At 35.0% G+C, this 18,325-nt stretch overlaps 1 protein-coding gene across 1 annotated transcript in view; it reads left to right on the top strand.

The window, feature by feature from the left end:
- The window catches only part of TAF2 (TATA-box binding protein associated factor 2), a 59,099-nt gene that overhangs the window by 17,010 nt on the left and 23,764 nt on the right, over window positions 1-18,325 (top strand). The window contains exons 10-19 of the mRNA XM_054271943.1: window positions 1,348-1,433; window positions 4,929-5,064; window positions 6,064-6,218; window positions 8,422-8,536; window positions 8,637-8,746; window positions 9,388-9,453; window positions 11,364-11,616; window positions 15,069-15,209; window positions 16,541-16,651; window positions 17,964-18,157. Coding sequence (XP_054127918.1) covers window positions 1,348-1,433; window positions 4,929-5,064; window positions 6,064-6,218; window positions 8,422-8,536; window positions 8,637-8,746; window positions 9,388-9,453; window positions 11,364-11,616; window positions 15,069-15,209; window positions 16,541-16,651; window positions 17,964-18,157 — 1,367 coding nt within the window. The remainder of the gene's footprint in view (window positions 1-1,347; window positions 1,434-4,928; window positions 5,065-6,063; window positions 6,219-8,421; window positions 8,537-8,636; window positions 8,747-9,387; window positions 9,454-11,363; window positions 11,617-15,068; window positions 15,210-16,540; window positions 16,652-17,963; window positions 18,158-18,325) is intronic.

Here is an 18,325-nt window from a genome sequence, read left to right as displayed (position 1 = left end):
GGACTCCTGAACAAAAAAAAGGAGTCAAAAAAAGATACTACTTTTGGAATACTTAGAATAGAATATAGGATTCATGAGAGTTTGTATTTGGTGAATATCTTATACTGTGATGGCTATCCATATAGCTCAGAAAGGCTCCAGTATTAGCTAGGATCAGTGTGGTTCAGGTATCTTTTAGTATCATTAAAGTACTAAATGAAATAAGGAAACAGTACAAAACTCCCTGTTTGAAGTGATTTCTTTTCTTGGAAAAAAAAATTCTATCTAGAACTTACGTTTCCAAATGTAATCTTTCAGACAGGTACTTTCTAGTGATAGCAGCAATGACTCCTCATTCTTTGCAAGTAACATTTATTCACAAAAAGATAGGTATCTTCTTTCTCTCATCACCTTCTCTTACTCTCCCTATTCCAAAAAGTAAATCCTAACTCTGCTTGCTCCATTTACATCCCTTACTCACCTGGGGACCCAGTACCATGTCCTTCTCTGCCTAATGCTCATTCAGTTCCCCAGTCTGGTGTTGTCTGTGCTAGAGGTGTGGGTGCTGCATAGAGCAGCAGAACTGGGTGGAGGTCTTTTGGAAGAGTTCACTGCTGTCTACAGCAGAAGTTGCTCATGTTGTTCCACATCTGTCCACACTAATCCAGAGGTGTCCACATAGAATTGAGAGGTGCTACTGTCACAGGCTCCAGTTCTGCCTTTTTCCTAGTGTATTACCAATATATGAAGGTGTGCAAGTTGATATGTATCAATAAATCTCAACACATATAAACATTTGGAAGATCTTTACAGTACATTGTAGACAGGCATCAGTTTCCATTTCCTGTCCTTAAGCTGACACAATTTGATTCATGTTGACTTTTGGGTGACAAAAGTCACCCTTACAAACATCCTGCCTTAAGGTGTGCTTGTTAACCTGGCATCACACAAGTTCAGACCCAGCACAGAGCTTGGGCCAGACATATATATTTGTTTATTTATATCTATATTTAATATATTGTATTTATTTGTGTGTGTGTATCTGTTGTTGTTTTCCACTGCATGAAATACTGATCACATTTGTTTATTTTGGTCAAAGACAACTTATTTATTGAATAATAATACTCTGGTTATAAGGTAGTTCAGCACTGTTGGGCATTAGCCCCCTGTTCAGCCCCTGAACAAGTATGAAATACTAATTTCTACTGTTTTATTATTGTTTGTCATTTGAGGAACATCCCTGATTTTAAAATACTTCTCCAAACTTATTAGGAGGTATGACTTGAACAATATTAAAAGCTTTCCTGTCGTCTTTAAATAATTTTTCTGCTCTTCAAAATTATGCTTACTTATGTATTTTGTTCTTAGGAGTTAGATCAAATCGTGGCATACGAACTGAAGACTGGAGGAGTTTTACTGCATCCAATATTCGGAGGAGGAAAAGAGAAAGACAAGTATGTTTATTTAAGCTGCAAGTCATTGCAGGGTATGTTTTTATGGGGCCATTAATATATGCCTTGGGTGTGTTGTGTAGCACAAGGCCAAAGGCTCAAGATGTCAAGCTGCCCAAGGCATGTATTACCAGTCCCATAAAGTACATCTTGAGTATATTCTAACTGTTGGGTTTTTTTTTTTCTTTCAATTTGAATCTCAGAGGAAATGAAGCATAATGAATGTTTTTAATGCTGTTACGAAACTGCTTTTTAGTAAGAGGATAAGAGAGAACATGGAGCCAGAATTTTGATGTGAGCTGTTTCTGGAGTGGTTAGTGATTTTCAGGCTTTTTCATGGTATCATCAGTTTTCTATTTCTTTGCTCTTTTTTCTTTCTGCTCTCAGATACCACCTTGTAGTCTTAGACTGAGATTTCTTAGTATATTGGGGGTAGAAAATTATTAGATCAGTCATCTGGGAAGTACTGTTAGTTACCAGTGGGAACTGTCTGGGTTTTTATTTTCCCAATAATTGTAGCTTCAGTGTGTTCAGCTTGGAATGATTCCCCTTCCCTCTCTTGTAATACTCCAGTACTACCCACTGAGAAGTGCTAAACACTGGAGGTGGAAAGTACTGCTGCATGTCAGATCAGTAAGTTGATATGGGTTTCAGTGACAAACTTTTGCTGTGTTTTTCTTTTCTTGCAAATGTTGATCTCCATTTAACACAGCCTTTCCTGTTTTGGAAACACACAGGCAGCATGTGCACAACTGCAAGGTTGAGCCTGTGCAGGTAGACTACTATGTCAACTTCTGTTCTTTACTGCACAGAAGTTGTTGTCTTAGGAAAATACAACCAAAATTGTCTATAACAGTGGTTCTTTCGCACTTGATAGTGTGCAAATCCATATTTTGTTAATTTAAAATTAAAACTCTGGGTTTAGGACTGAATGAATTTTGAAAATCACTACATTCACGGTAATAAGATCAGATGACACTAGAGATAAGGGGCACATTTTTAGGTAAGGAAATTCACTAAAATCAAAATCTCTTTCTAACTCTTAATTTTACTACTTGCACTATATTTATTCTAGAATTGGACACAAATAATTGACAAAATCTTGTCCTAGTGCTCCTAAAGTTGTGTTTCCTTGCTGTGATATATTGTTGGAAACTGTTTCTAGTTGTTTTACTACTTCATTGTGTTGTAGCTTGTTAATAATAACCGCAGCATCACTTAAGTATGAATTACAACTTGCTGTTCTTTGTAGATTGCTATGTAAATTATGGATGTGGTCCTGATTCTGAGAGATAATTTGTATTGAAGGAAAGTATTTTCATAATGGGGCCTAGAACATTTTTCTCCAGTACATTCTATGCATTTCATTTCTTTGTTCTACTTGTTATGATACAGCTGGCAAATGTATTTGCAGCACAGCAGTTCCAATTAATAATAATATGAAGGAAATTTGTGTTAAGTAATAATCTCATTTTTCAGCTAAATTAGAAGTAAAATATAATAAATCATCAGGGGAAATAAAAACCAAAAACCCAACTTCCTTCAGGCACACAAATGAATTTGTGTGCAAAACAAAAGTCTCAGATTCTTCCTGTTTATGTCTGGTGTAGTACCGACACTGCACTCCAGAGTACTTATTCTAAAAGTCAAAGTCCCAGAGCCTGGGAAAAGGCAGGAAAGAAAACTGCAGATTCACTGCTGTGTGGATGAAAGCTTCAGAGGGAAGCTTTGTGTGTAACCTTTTCATTTCGTGTCCTCCTCTCTCAGACTGTGGTTCTCTTCAGCCTTTGATTGTGCTGGTACCACCCTACTGTAAAAATTAAAAACTTTATGTTTCATATGGAAGAAGCTTACTAACAGGGTTTATATGGAATGGCTGGACTCTTTTCAGGAGCATGAGCATTATAAAATTCTGTGGAAAAGGTTCTTCATTGTCTCCTTTGACAAAGGCTCTAGGTCCATATTGGTAATTTTAACACTGTTTTGGTGCCTGTTCAATAAAATAATGATTGAAGAAAAATATAATCTGAAGAAATGTATTAATATTGAGTGAACTACAAGATGTAACTGTCAAGTGCAAACTTGTGTCAGTTTGTTTTGTATGTTAAATAATGTAACCAGTACCAAAATCAATCAACACTTAGTAAATTTAAAAAGAGATCTTGGAATTGTGGGTACTGGCTCAGTTGTAATTTGCAAGAAAAGAATTTTACAAAAGTCAATCAACTGTATAATTTGAAGCTGGATAAATAGTTTTTATTCTGAGACCAAATTATTATATAATGTCTGAGCCACAACCTCAGTTTCCTCCTTGAATTTCAATTCTTTCATGGTTACTAATCCTTCCCTACCTCAGAATAGAGAAGTATCCAGAATAACAGGAGAGTTGTGATAAGCAGAGCTTCAGCAATGCTTATCAACTACAAAGAAGGAGTTAACCTACATCTTTTTCACAAAATTACTGTACCTTAGAAGGGTAATACTTGCTTAAATTTAGAAACAGTTCTCTTTTTGTATCTTCTTAAGATGTTTAAGCAGATACTCATGAGCGAAGTCAAGAGATTCTCCCAATACATAGAAGAATGGAAAAGTTATTAAGGTATTGCAGCTACCTTGGTTCTTGCCATTTGAAATATTAAGGGCTGCAGTCAAGGAGCTAAATGCTGGTACTGTCTTTCTAGAACACTTGCTAGTGAACCTCAGCAAACCTGGTTTCTTCAGATGTGTGTTACTCATTTATGGAAAACTCAGATGTCCTGTGAAAAATACTAAAAGAAGAAACATAGCAAAGCAACATACAGTTGCCATAGGCTTGGTTCATCAAGAAAATTAAGTCAGACTGTTAATAATTTCTTCTTCTCAAATAAGAGTCTCTTTAAAAGGAGGCAAAAAAGTCTTCTTCTTCTCAAGGATTAAATATTATCTGCCTAGTCTTCTTTGCCATGTTACCTGATTTAGAAGATACCAAGTTTGCCAAAATATTGAAAGATAAAGTTGCTAACTAAAATAAAAGGAAAGAAATTCCTTAGGCCCATTACATGAAAGTATTCTGTGAATTGTAAAACTCCTACTTTTCTTGAATTGCAATAATAGTTTATTTAAATACAAAATATTTACTATATACAGTCACTCTTAAATGGAAGTGGTGCAGGAAGATTGCTGATTCATGAGTAATTTCCAGACTCAGTCACAGGTTCCTTGCTCAGTGTGCTGGTGCTCCCATTGTCTCTACAGCCCTAGACAGCAGCTATCTTGTGCCATTAATCTCTGCACAGCAAGTACTGTGTACACATACAGGGGTGTATGCCAGGTACATACACCCCTGTCACCTCTCTGGATAAGTGTGTGGTCATTTTAAGTGTGCCATGATTTGTAACTAAGGCAGTACAAGAAATCCTAAGTAATTGTTGGTGCAGCTCAAAGCTTGGTTGCTCAGGTACATTTTAAATTTCATTCAATAAAATGCAAAATAAAAGTTTTTTTGATTTTTTTTTTCAGCCCTGCTTCACATTTACATTTTTCTATCAAACACCCCCATACACTGTCCTGGGAGTATTACACGATGTTCCAGTGTAAAGCACATCTTGTTATGAGACTGATTGAGAACAGAATTAGCATGGAATTCATGTTACAGGTAGGTATTTAGATGATTATGTGGAATATAAAAAACTCCTTGTCTTCAATTGCATTTCTGTTCATTAAATAGAGTTCAGAGAAGTAGAGAACAGGTCATCATAGGATTCCATCTGTGGTTTCAGTTTTAGCAGGACTGCACAAACATTTGGTCATTTGGGTTAGGATTCTTATGCATAACTTACAGTACTTTTTATATGGTGCATATTCTCTTTAATCTTAAGGTGTTTCGTTGGTTTGGGTTATTTTGATTTGTTTTTAACACTGAGAGCCAGTTTTCCTGTCCCTGACTGGTGTTGCTGTGAGCTAACCTAATGAAGTTATAAATTATGAGAATCCAGCTCCAGCTCTCTCATTATATGAAGTTTTCAGTGCTAGATGAAACTTAGATGCTTGTATTAGAGAAGCATTTGAATAGAAGATTGTAATTTTATTCTGAAATACTGAACTTCTGCAGAACTGTAGTTTCTCTTCTTCACTAATTATCTTTTGTGACATACTTTAGAAAGAATAGGGTGCTACAAATAAACAGTTAAAAATTAGTGATATTTTCTCATCTGCTTCAGGTTTTTAGGGGGTTGGGAGTTTTTGCCTTGGTTTGAGGTTATTTTTAAGGAAAACATATATCTTATTGTGCTAGAGCTATTTTAGGTGGTGGTCAGGTTGAAAATACTGCAGAGAATCTGATGAATGTTTAATTTCTGAAAAAGAAGATATAGTCAGTGATTTCTTTTACTGTAGATAATTGTTGAAAGTTGATGATCTTTTAATGGATTTTGTATATGTATATATATGTGTAATTTGGAGGAAGATACATTTGGACTGAAAATTTCTGATACGGTCAAGCAAATAATTTCCTTTATTTTGCAAAACTTTTTTCAAAGCCAGTTATCAGAAAGTGAGTTTATTGACCTTTAGTTGCAATTAACCAGAAATTAAACAGAAAAGCTTATTTTATATATAAGTGTTTAGGGAAAGTAATAACTTTTTATCATTTTAGGTTTTCAACAAGTTGTTGAGTCTGGCCAGTACTGCTTCATCTCAGAAGTTCCAGTCACACATGTGGAGTCAGATGTTGGTTTCCACATCTGGGTTTTTGAAATCTATCTCAAATGTCTCAGGCAAAGACATCCAACCTTTAATAAAGCAATGGGTGTATCCTTTTTATTCTTGGTCTGGATTGTTAATATGGAAAATGAATTTGGTTTTTTAATTGGCACAATCAAAAGAATGTGAAGAAGGGCATGAAATATTTTTGCCTAAAACAGTAAAGTACATTATTCTGTGAATTAGATATATGTGTGAGCCACAAGTTCACAATCTTTTCATAGTCCTTTGAACTGCACTGGCTTTTCTACATGTTCTTTACTAGAAGGGATTTCATTATTTTAAGTTTTCATTTGAAAGAAACACAGGAACTCTGCTGGAATTTAAGGCCAAATTATACTAAAAGGATTCCAGAGGACACTGCCCATAGAAATATGCTGAACTGGGACATGGAAAATACTATAGTCTGGTGCATTTTAATATGTGATTTCCAGTAATTCACCATGAAATAAGTAACCTAAAGCACAGACTATTAGTTTGCAATATACTTTAATAGCTTGGTAGCTTGTGTTAATAGTACAGTTTCAGATAAAATAAACCTCTGTGTATTGATTCTTCAAATTTAAGTGATATTAGTCAAGAAACAGGGTTTCTTATTTTGAATTGATATGAGGGGCAATTTGAAGTGACTCCATTTAGCAGGTTTCATTGTAAGTTTTATTTAATGTGACTCCAGGCTAGAGTTGTATGTGACTGCAGCAAAAACTTACCTTACTGTTGTAACAGACAACAAAAGAGGGTATTTATTTGGGGTTACTTAACAACATTCATGCATCTCAATATCTTAACTAAAAAGCACTATATAATTAGTATTTATAGAGTAATTTGAGAGATTAGTATTTTATTTGCATCAGAAGTGTTCATAAAATATAAATACACATTATTCTGATTTACATACCTTGCTGTGCCAAGCACTTAAGAAAAATAGGAGTTCTGTATTCCCACTGCAGTGACAGCTAAATGTCAGCATTACTATCTGAGCTGGGTGAATCTTAACTGCATCTGTTCTGTAAGGAAGAAAGAATTGTACTTCACACATTTGGGGATTATTTTCATCTTTTCCATACTTCGGCCCCAAGGTTGATCCTGGTAACTATAACTTGTACTTAATTCTATGATTGCAACTTCCCTAGCATGCCTCAAACACTGCTATTCCTGTGACAGTGGATTTCCTACCCTGTAAGATCCTATGATCTTACAGAAGGTCTTCATGTTGTTCGGGAGATCTTACTGCTATTAAGTAGTGCTGGCTGTATTATGCCATTAGCAAGGGTTGTGTTGATGCTGAGTGTAAACCTCATGCTGAAAAAACACTAAAAATGTCTTAAACTGTACCTGATGACAAAGTCCCAGAGCTTCATGAAGGCAGCATCCATGAACAGAACCAGTCTGAGATATTTAGTCAAATGGCCAAATTTTGAGAGGAAAGTTAATAACCTCTGTATGAGAAGAAGTGTCTTTGAATATGGAAGCTCTTCCCTTAAATGTTGGGACATGAAAGAACAGATTTTCCTCCCTTGCTTTTGTCTCATATTGTCAGAGACTTGTGAGCGTGTGCATTAGACTAAAATGCTTCAGTTTAGGGTTTTAGTTTACTATAAGTCAAGTGTAGTAATGTCTGTGATACAGAAATGAAGGATGAAATTATTCACAGGAAAAATTGTCTTGAAGAACTCATTGCCTGGGCAAAAATTTAGAGTGAGATTGTTACTTTTTATCATTCATATTGTATACTTTCATGTATACCTGAACACACACACACACACACACACACATATATGAATGCTCACATGACCTAGTTTGGAAAACTATAATAAAATAATGGAGTTAAATGTAGTGTGGGTAGAAGACAGAAATTAATGTCTACATTTTCCCCTTAGTTTTATTTAACTAAAATACATAGTAAAACCATATTGAAATTACTGAAGTCTTACACAATTACTTTTTCTGAGAGCATGCCAAGGACATTGGATGTGGTGGAGTCCAGAATAGGTTTTCATAATTAATTTCCTCATACCGGGTAGTTTTCATTTCATTTCAGTTTTTCTCCATAAGAAACATGAAAGGGAAAAAATTTAAGGAATGTAAAACCCCAGAATTTCATGAATGAACATCAGTGATTTTATTTCCAGATTTTCTTGGAATGGGAAATTCTAGGAATAAAGAAGCATAAAACAAGTTTTAAGAATTGAGAATTATGGATTTTTATAACTATTGCATTGTGCACTAGAATTCCTATACTGCTTATTAGGGATCAGAGTGGAGTGGTAAAATTTTATGGTAGCTTTGCATTTAATAGAAAACGGAATGTATTGGAATTGGAAATAAAACAAGATTACACATCTCCTGGGACTCAGAAATACGTGGTAAGGTGCATTTTCCATATTTAACCTACAAGTACAAGTATGGTGTATACATTAATAAACGTAAGTTTAATGTTAATAACAAAATCTTGTGAACTTGAAGGGTCCTCTTAAAGTGACAGTGCAAGAACTTGATGGCTCATTCAACCATACATTGCAGATTGAAGAAAACAGTCTTAAACATGATATACCTTGCCATTCTAAAAGCAGAAGGTAAGAGCTGAAATACTAACTGCAGGTATTTTTACTATGGGTTTATGAAAACATTTAGGGCATTTGATGATAAATATATGCTTCTTCTTAATCTTACTGAATAAGATTTACCTGTGATGTAAGTGGAGAATTTCATACTCTTTAAGGACAGCAAGAAACCTTACACAGTTCTTAATTATAAGTAATTTTGTAGAAGTTTTATGAAGACCTCATTTATGTAGAATAAGTTGAATGAAGACTCTAATTAATCAAATTATTCAAAATGTCTTTGAATGAGAATCACAAATTAGAGGGAAGACACATGTAGGCCAGAGGAGTGCCTCAAGTGAAGAGAGTGCCAGGAATGTTGGGTAAACCTAAGGAACAAGGAAAGTGACAGACTTCCCTCATAGAGTCTCTCCATCTTCTAATGGGCTTTGATAGTTACTTTGAATTCTACTTCTCAAGCTTCTGTGTTTATCTGTAATTGTAAAAATAGTGGGAGTAAAAATTATAGAAATGGATACATAGCTCAAATTTGTGAATATTATGCTTTTGTGTGGTGAAAGGCACGGAGTACTTTTGCAGTCTTAAACTTAATTTTTAAACATATATTTGCCAGTCTGGTAAGTAGTACTTTTTTTTCCTCTCTTTTTTAATAGAAATAAGAAGAAAAAGATTCCATTGATGAATGGAGAAGAGGTGGACATGGACCTTTCTGCTATGGAGTAAGTTGGCTTGTTGGAGTTTCTCAGTGAGAGTCTGAGCCATCTTCCCCTTGTCTAAAGCATGCTATTTCGAGGGATTGGATAATAAAGTTGTACTTTATTACATGACTGACAACTTTCAAGACAATCTCACATTTCTCTGTCTTTACTGAAACTTTTCTGCTGTAGCTAGGAAATGCTGGCAAAGTGTAAAAAGTATGGGTTAACCAATATAATCAGATTTTATAAAAAATCTGGACATGGTATGGTGATAATAAATTTCTTCACTCTAACACATTTCCAGTGATAACCTTTCAGCTGACTTCATAGGTAAAATGTAAACAAGAATTTGTTTGAAACAAAGTGAGAGCAATTTTTATTGGATCTTGATGAAGACCATTTAACTGCCACTAATACAGACAGGTTCCTGAAATCTGTAATTACAAAAGAATTCCTCTGGATTAAAATAATGATGAAGTGCTTTGTACTGAGATCCACACTGACATTCATTTCAGTTGGAGCTGTTAAGCTCTTTGGAAGCAAATTGTTGCTCAATGTAAATACCTGCCTTACCCTCCTTGACTTGGAGCCAGCAGTACCCTCAGAGACAGTGGAGGTGTTGGCACCTGGTTTTCTGGCTGAGGGAAGTAAATATTCTGCTCTTGAAAGCCAGTGGTGTCTCTTTGAAGAAGGATAGATTGCTTGTCACCTTAAAAGTGTTGCAGATTCTCATAAATTTAACCTCATCTAATACATTATGAGAAAAAAATTTGTAAGATGTATTTACATTGAGCAAATCATTGCTATGATTTCCATATGACAGTTGACATATGAATAGTTTAATTGTATTGAAGGATAGTTACCCTTAATATTTGTGACTATTTTTGCTCATTTGTGTTCAGGTCCCTGCTGCATTACACTGAGCTGATACTTCAGTGATCTTAGAATGACCTTTGAACTGGGATAGGATTTTATGCAAGACACTTGCATTTCATCTGATAACCTGATCTGTGGTGTTGTCATTCTGCTGTCCAGTTTGGGCTTCTCTGCTCCAAGCATGTGTGATAATACACATTCCATTTTCTAAATCTTGTGTATACACTCTTGTACTGTTGTTTCTTCTCTAGCTACTCACTTGGTGGCAATTCTAGATTTTCTGCAAACATATACAGAAATATACATCATATTTATAATGATGCTCTTTTCATCGGTCCAAACTGTCTCCTAATGCCTTATTGTATTTTGATTTTGTGATTTTATATGGAAAAATGAGTAAGAGAATGTATTGCATAATTTGTGCTTGTTGCTCCCATAAATTACTTCTGCAGTCACGGTGCTGTGTGAATAATAAAATGTAAAATGTGTGTTTGGATGGAATACAACTGAGTCATTTTATCTGTGGGATAACTTTAAACCTGATTTTTATCATTTTCATGGTTACCCTTGTCAGCTTTCAACATCATAGCATGTGAGTGGTTGTAAAGGAGTTTCACATCTATTGATTAAAAAAAGTGTATTTACCACCAGATTTTCTTTCTTGGATTTTTTTTTTGTAGTCTTAACCTTTAGAAGGTGATAAAGTGCTTATCAGTTAGGAAAATTGTAGCATCCAAGCACATAGAATTAAATATGCTGGGATCATACAGTAGTTTACCATAAACAAAAATCTGTAGGTTAAAAATACTAAACCACTGTATTCACTTTGATATATTGGAGGTGTGGACAGATTGCCCTGGGAGGCTGTCAAATTGTCATCCTAGAAGCAAGAGATTGGAACAGAAGACTTTCAAAAGTTCTCTCTAACCTGTATTTTGTTATGATTCTTTGAATTTAAATACTTTCCAAATAACTCATAACAAGTTAGAATATCTTTAGAATTTCTATAGTCTTGAAATTTTGTAAGCTATTAATATTTTTTATGTCTGTCTTAGTGCTGACTCCCCCTTGCTCTGGATAAGAATAGATCCTGATATGTCAGTACTGAGGAAGGTGGAGTTTGAGCAGTCTGATTTCATGTGGCAGTGTCAGCTGAGATATGAGAGAGATGTGGTGGCACAAGAAGAAGCCATTCTGGCACTGGAGAAGTTCCCTACTCCGGCATCCCGGCTTGCCCTGACTGACATCCTGGAACAGGAGCAGTGCTTCTACCGGGTGAGAATGCTGGCCTGCTTCTGCCTTGCAAAGGTGAGCTTGTGTGCAGTGAGGGAGGAAATCCACTAGCCTTTGTAAATGGCTCAAAATGGGTCAAAACTCATCACAGTTCCTAAACTGGCTTGAGATTTAGCTTCTTAAATGTATTCGCCAAGTATTTTTAACATGACTGATTTGAAAGGAAAATTGTATTATTTTAGCCTGTAAATGGAGACTGTAGAAGGCTTTCATAATTGTCAAAATTGAGATGTCAGACATGAAAACCACAAGGGATTTTTCCAGATTTCATTAAGTGGCCGAAATAAAAGACTTTTGTTTCATTTTTTTCGGAACCAAAGTATATTTTTTATTATTTTAGTGGGAAGTTCCTTGGCCAGTCTGTTGAGAACTCTGAAGTGCTGAAATTCATCTTTTCCTAATTGAACTTCAGATTGCTGCTCTGTATCATTTCAGATTGAATAGGGTCACAAAAGAAACATCAAGATGTGATACAATTAAATATTAAAAAGCCAAATAATTGTCTTGAAAAGGAAAGATCTTTTTTTTCCTTACACATAAATTTAGCATTAAGAATGAAAATTAGTAAACTCCTAATTTTACAACAAGTGGGTGGAAACACAGAAAAACAAGAATTTCTAAAATGGCATATTGGTGACTTTTATGCACATGAAGATATATTGATAGACAATTTGTTCAGATTATTGACATATAGCTTACTTTCTGCTGTGTACCTGTTGGGAATAATTTCATTCCTGTACAGAAATAAAACCTTCAGCCATATTTTGAGAATGAAAATCCCAGTGTTTTTGACAAACTATTTTAATATGAGACGCTGATATGAAACTGCCAGTTTATGTTCTAGTATTGGTGCTGCCAGTATCTGACTTAAAATATGCACTTTTTAGAAGAAATTCACTTCTAATATTTGTTTGTATATATTCCAGAGGTAAGTACTAAAAGAGCAGTTGTTGCAACTTTAAATGCTATATTTTTTTCTATCTTTACTGTAACTTATTTGGCAGTTGGGCTGCAGATAATCATTGCTAGTTTTGTTCAGTTGTAATTGTATGGCGAATCCTGGGTCTGTGGATAAGGTGGTTGACTTGCAGAAAGGAAGATAATAAGGCAAGATAAAAAGTATGGCTGTGACATGAAATCAAGGTGAAGGAGAATGGCAGAACAAAGTTGTAGATATGTTTATGGAAGTACCTGGGAGGAAAGTGTAGCACATTCTGTTACTGATTCCAACACCAGGACATTGATAAGAGTAACTTCCTGTTATCATCGAGTTTCATTTTCTCAGGTTGTAAATATTCAGGATTTGTATTCTTTATTGAAAAAAGCAAAGTCCCTTGTGATTATTCAGGAGGAGGGTTCTTTTTTTGTTGTTTACAGTTTCTAGCTGGTTTGCAGTTACTGTTGTCAAATAATCTCAGTGTACTCATGTTGATACAGAGAAATGATATGTGACAATGCAATTGTCAAACTGAATTTGCTATACTTTTTTGGTAACCTCTTTCTTTTTGGTATATACCTTTTTTTTTTTGGTATACCTCATTGTAAAAAAGGACTTCAGTCTCTCAGCAGTGAAGTATCCAGGAGATGTATTAAATCCTCGTTGATAAGTTAAGGATATGTGTGAACATGTGTGCACGCACACTGTGAGTCTCATTCACGAGTCCTTCAGGACAAATAACAAATACAGAGAAAGGAGAAGATAATGTCACAATCTTAATTCCTGAGGTTCCACAGGCTGATTTCCCAGTTCAGGTCCATTGCAGTGTAGGTGATGTGTTATAAACTTTGCAATAGGAGCACTACCATCACAAGCTTCTCCCTCCCAAACGTTGAGGAGATTCATAGATTTGCATGTGAGTTAAATCTTTGTCTACATTTTTACACTGTGCTGAATTGAATGGTGCAGAAATGGAGTGTGCCTCCTGCCTTTTTGAGTAGAAATGCAACACAGGTCATTTGCGCTACTGTATGGGGAGCATGCAGTTACATTTAGTTCAAAATGTGTAATGTCTCAGTAGATTAAGTAGAAAAATCAGATTCTGTCAGTAAAGAGAAAATCAAATGAGTGACAACGCATGATAAGACAAAAAAATACTGAAAAGATGATGGTTTAACTACTGTTGATTTTAATTGAAAATAGTTGTTTATCTGCAGACTTTATGAAATTAAATGCTTACAATAAGAAGTTAATATTTTAAAATATACACCCTGATATTAATGGAATGGTGAATATCATGTAAACATAGGACACTTTGATCTTTTGGGGATAGAGTTTTATTGGACACTGCTACATAAATTTTGTATATGTAGTTTTAAGTTCTTTATCATGGTTTCTAAGCCGTCTTTGGGATTAATCTTCCTCTGCAGGAAGAGTTACTGTAGCTTTCATAAAAGGCTACATCTTCAGAAAAACCTTCATCTTTAGTTCAAACACTTCAGCTATTGCAAGGGGAAGATCAATTGCAGTATTTTCCCTCTCTGACTTTCCCTTGAAGCCTGACTTAGTGGAAAAATGGTTTTTAATTATAAAGCACCACACTTCCCAAAAGCAGTGATGAAGTGGATTGCTTGCATTTTCAGATAGCCTCTTGATTTTTCTTCACTTACTGCATATGTAATAGCCTTTGAAACAAGCTACCTAATCTAGAAAGAAATCATCAAATTCAAGTTTTTCTTTGTAAGAACAGCTTTTTCCTTAGTTTGTGGTGGGTCTGTAATGGGAATTCCTGCATCTTCGTAGGGTGCATTGGTCCCATTTGTGTGCACACACACATCAGGCAGATTAACCATCAGCAGGCACAGGTGTTCTGCAGCTTTCAGTGCTTCTTACAGCAAATGTGTGAAACCCAGAATGCTGGGAAGGCACAAAAAGCACTTCTGTCTTTGTGGAACCTTAAATGTCTTAAACCAAAGCAGACTATAGCAATAAATTGTTCTCAGTGCACAGTCTTCAATAAATGACAAGTAAAGTTAGAGGGGACTGCCTTGCCTTTAACTTTAGGGGTGGTCTTTTATTCTTGGGGTGGCTAAGGCCTGTTTAAAGTTTAGGCTGAGGTTACTGGCAGGGTAAATTTGGGAAGTTGGTATTGCAAAATCCCCTTTCATGACTGGCTTCCGTAGAGTCAGAGAACTTGGCTTAGTAAACACAGAATATTAATCTAAAATATATAAAAGAGAAAATAATTAAGAACAGAAGTTTATCATGGAAGGATAGTTAGTTGCAGATGTCTTCCAAATGGAACAATTTCCATAAAACTTACCTTTAATGTAGATAAGATATATTGGGAATGACAGTGAAAACTTAGCTAATATAAGATAATACACTCATGAAAGTAAGTATCTATTTAAAGGAGAGAATGTTCTTGGCAATTACCCTTTTTGATTATGGGAAATGTGTATTTTTCTACAGCCAAACTAAACTTGCAGTGGTCATGTTAATATGATTTCCCTTCCCCCTACTTATTCAGATTGCAAATTCCATGGTAAGTACGTGGACAGGACCACCAGCCATGAAGTCACTCTTCACCCGAATGTTTTGTTGTAAGACTTGTCCAAACATTGTGAAGACCAACAACTTCATGAACTTTCAGAGCTACTTTCTTCAAAAGGTAAAATTAATTTTTCTCAATGAATGTTTTAAAAGAATTGTCAAAAATATAAAAATGTTCCTCCAATTGACAGTTACAGCAATGTGGATAGCATAAACCTGATTTCCTCTTTAATAAAAATCAAAGTAACTGATTCTTTCTCATATGGCTTCAGTTTATTCAGTCTTATTAAAATCAATTAACAAATTATTAGCTATTTTTATCTGATTAGCTGAAGTTAAATTAGCAGTTTCTTCAGAAGAATGGAGAATTATAAATTATTATATAATTACTTGCAATTATTTGTGAGTTCATTCTTAAATAGGACTGTAAGGACTGTATTTTTATCTTTTAGGTGAATTCAGCAACTGCCTTTATTCTTTAATAGCAGTTATATCATACTGCAAGTAAAATCTTATAACTGTTAAATTGATGGACATCTTTAGTTCAACACATTGCGTAATCCTTCTTGCCCTCTTCTTTCTGCTGTCAGCATCACATATTGCCACTGTTTATTTTGGTGTTAGCAAAGGTGTTTTTGCTGTAATCTATGGTTGTTCATTGAATAACAGGATTAATTACAATGTTTTTCTCTCAAGATTCACTTGACTGGGTGATTGAGTTCTTATTTCATAGATTTCATGTCAATGATTTTATAGAGGGCTCCAATTTTGGTTTTTTCACTCTGTCCAAAACTGTTTCATTCTTCATGTCATTCTTGGACCTTCTTTTTGCATTTTTCTGCTTTTTTGTCATTGTTCAGTCTTTACCACTAAATCTTATCTTTTTCTCCCTTTTTAATCCTGTGTGCCAAGTTTGTAAATCTAGAGTAAGACTCTTAGATCTGTTGAGTAGAGCCTAGAGATCTGCTTAGCTCACTCTAAAATAACTGCCTATTCAGAATAACAGCTGTCTGGCAAATAGTTCTTCAGGCTTCACTGACCCTGTTGGGTCTGTATATCTCAGTGAAAGTGGAAGCTTAGACATCATGTTCACATGAAAACTCTAAAATTCAGTGTCTATCTCAAATTCCATCACAATTTTCTGTGTCTTCTTGTTTTTCATTTGATACCTTTTTGATAGTGTCTTGACTTGAGAGTCTGTTTTTTGGATGTACTTTTTTTTTTAAATGTCTGTATTGTGACTAATTACTGAGCAATAACTACGTAGTTTATTTGATCTGAAAATTATAAAGTACATGGTCTTGCTGTCAAAAATTATGTAAATACAGCTTTTCATACACCTGCTATTGTGAATTTGTTAATTGCTGATTTTCAGGATGTACCTCTTTTCAGGGTGTAACTATCATTTCAATAATGTAAAGAGTGATATTAATTAATTTTATTACACAGACTATGCCTGTTGCCATGGCCCTTCTGAGAGATGTTCACAACCTTTGTCCTAAGGAGGTTTTAATGTTTATTTTGGATTTGATCAAGTATAACGATAACAGGAAGAATAAGGTAACGACAGTGTTTATTTTAATCTCTCACTGATTTTCTTTTGGTGAAAAAAGTTTTAGTTAGTACACTGCATGATCTTTGATGCCACTACTGCAAATACCTAGCTCAGAGTTGATGAAAAGGTGATGTGGTAAATGTTAGAGAATGTTCTGTAGCTGACATTTCTATGGCAGCACTTCTTGGATGTTTCAAACCTCTGTGTGCTTGTTGTTAATGCTTGTCTTCCTTTGCACACATACTTTTCTTGCTTTACTCTTTTTCATTCAAAGACCCAAGTGTTTGGAGAAAATGTAGCATGAGAAGTTCAGCACTAGTTTTTTGATGTTTATTTACCTTGAGAGGAGTATTTGAAAGAGCAAGGAAAGGAAGTAATCTTTTTTAACACTATACAGGACTCTAGAATTCTGTGTTCTGAGTATAATTTCTAGCTCACAAAACTAGATTGTCTTCATCTGCTTAGATAACAGGCGAACCACAGGTTTATGTTGTTCCATCACTAAACTGAACCATCTGAGTTGGAAATGTTGTCACCCCAAGTTCCTTCCCAAACAGACCACTTCTGAAGGATGATTAGAGGACCTTTAAGATTCTGAGATGATACAGAATTCCATCTCTGTAGCTAGAAACCTAGCATAATCTTCCCAATAAGTATTCAAAGTGAAGTGGAACCAGTCTAATGTGTCTTAAACTTCATTTTTTTTGTGTGTGTAGAACACATACTGTAACAAGACACGTGCTGCTTGTTACTGAAATAAGGATGATGGATGGAGAGTGGTAGAGAGTTGGACATATGAATGCAGGCATCAGTAGTCACATAAAAGGGTGACATGTGCTGACATCTCAGCCTCACCTTTCCATGTGTCCCTTCTACACATGTTTAACATCTTCTGCTGGATCTGACAGATGTTGGGTTTCTTTAGGTTAAAGTAACTAATACTCAAAGCTTGTACTTTTTCTGATTTTTTTAAATTTTATACATTTTGCTGCTTATTAACACAACCAACAGATGCAAAAGGCAGCATAATGGAAAGGGTGAAACTATGAGCCCAGGTAAGAAGGGTGAATGAAGAAGAAAGATTTTTTTTCACTAAGCAGCAGTGAGCTTACTAGTTTGCTTCAGAATCTCATGAAGTTGCTGGCTGGATTAATAGTATGATTTTCAGGACCTTTTTTTTCCTGTTTTCCTTTCTTATGCAGTTTCTCCCATGGTCTTGATTTTAAGATCTGTTCTGTAACAGGGCTTAAACATTTCTTAGCTTTGAAAAGATATATATTTTTATATTTTCTTGTGTTAAATATCGGTTTTATGTAGTTTTCAGACAACTACTACCGTGCTGAGTTGATTGATGCCCTAGCCAACTCTGTGACTCCTGCTGTCAGTGTGAACAATGAAGTTCGAACATTGGATAACTTAAATCCTGATGTGCGACTTATTCTTGAGGAAATTACCCGTTTTCTGAATATGGAGAAGCTTCTTCCCAGTTACAGACACACTATCACAGTCAGGTATGGTTTAATGACATTGCTTTTCTTGGGTTTTATGTACCTTTCTGTAGTTAGCTTTTGAGATTTTAGCTTGTATGTCTTAATCTTAAATGTCAAATTCCTTTCAAGTTTCAAAAGCTGATAATGCAAGTTTGTCTTGATTGCTTTACTTTTCAGCATTAATTTTTG

Source organism: Melozone crissalis, unplaced genomic scaffold (genome assembly GCF_028551555.1).
Source record: "Melozone crissalis strain CALT ecotype California unplaced genomic scaffold, PUWL_Pcris_2 ptg000002l_1, whole genome shotgun sequence".
Lineage (NCBI taxonomy): Eukaryota > Metazoa > Chordata > Aves > Passeriformes > Passerellidae > Melozone > Melozone crissalis.
Note: the sequence above shows the minus strand (reverse complement) of the source record. Positions and strands in the feature narration are given on the sequence as shown.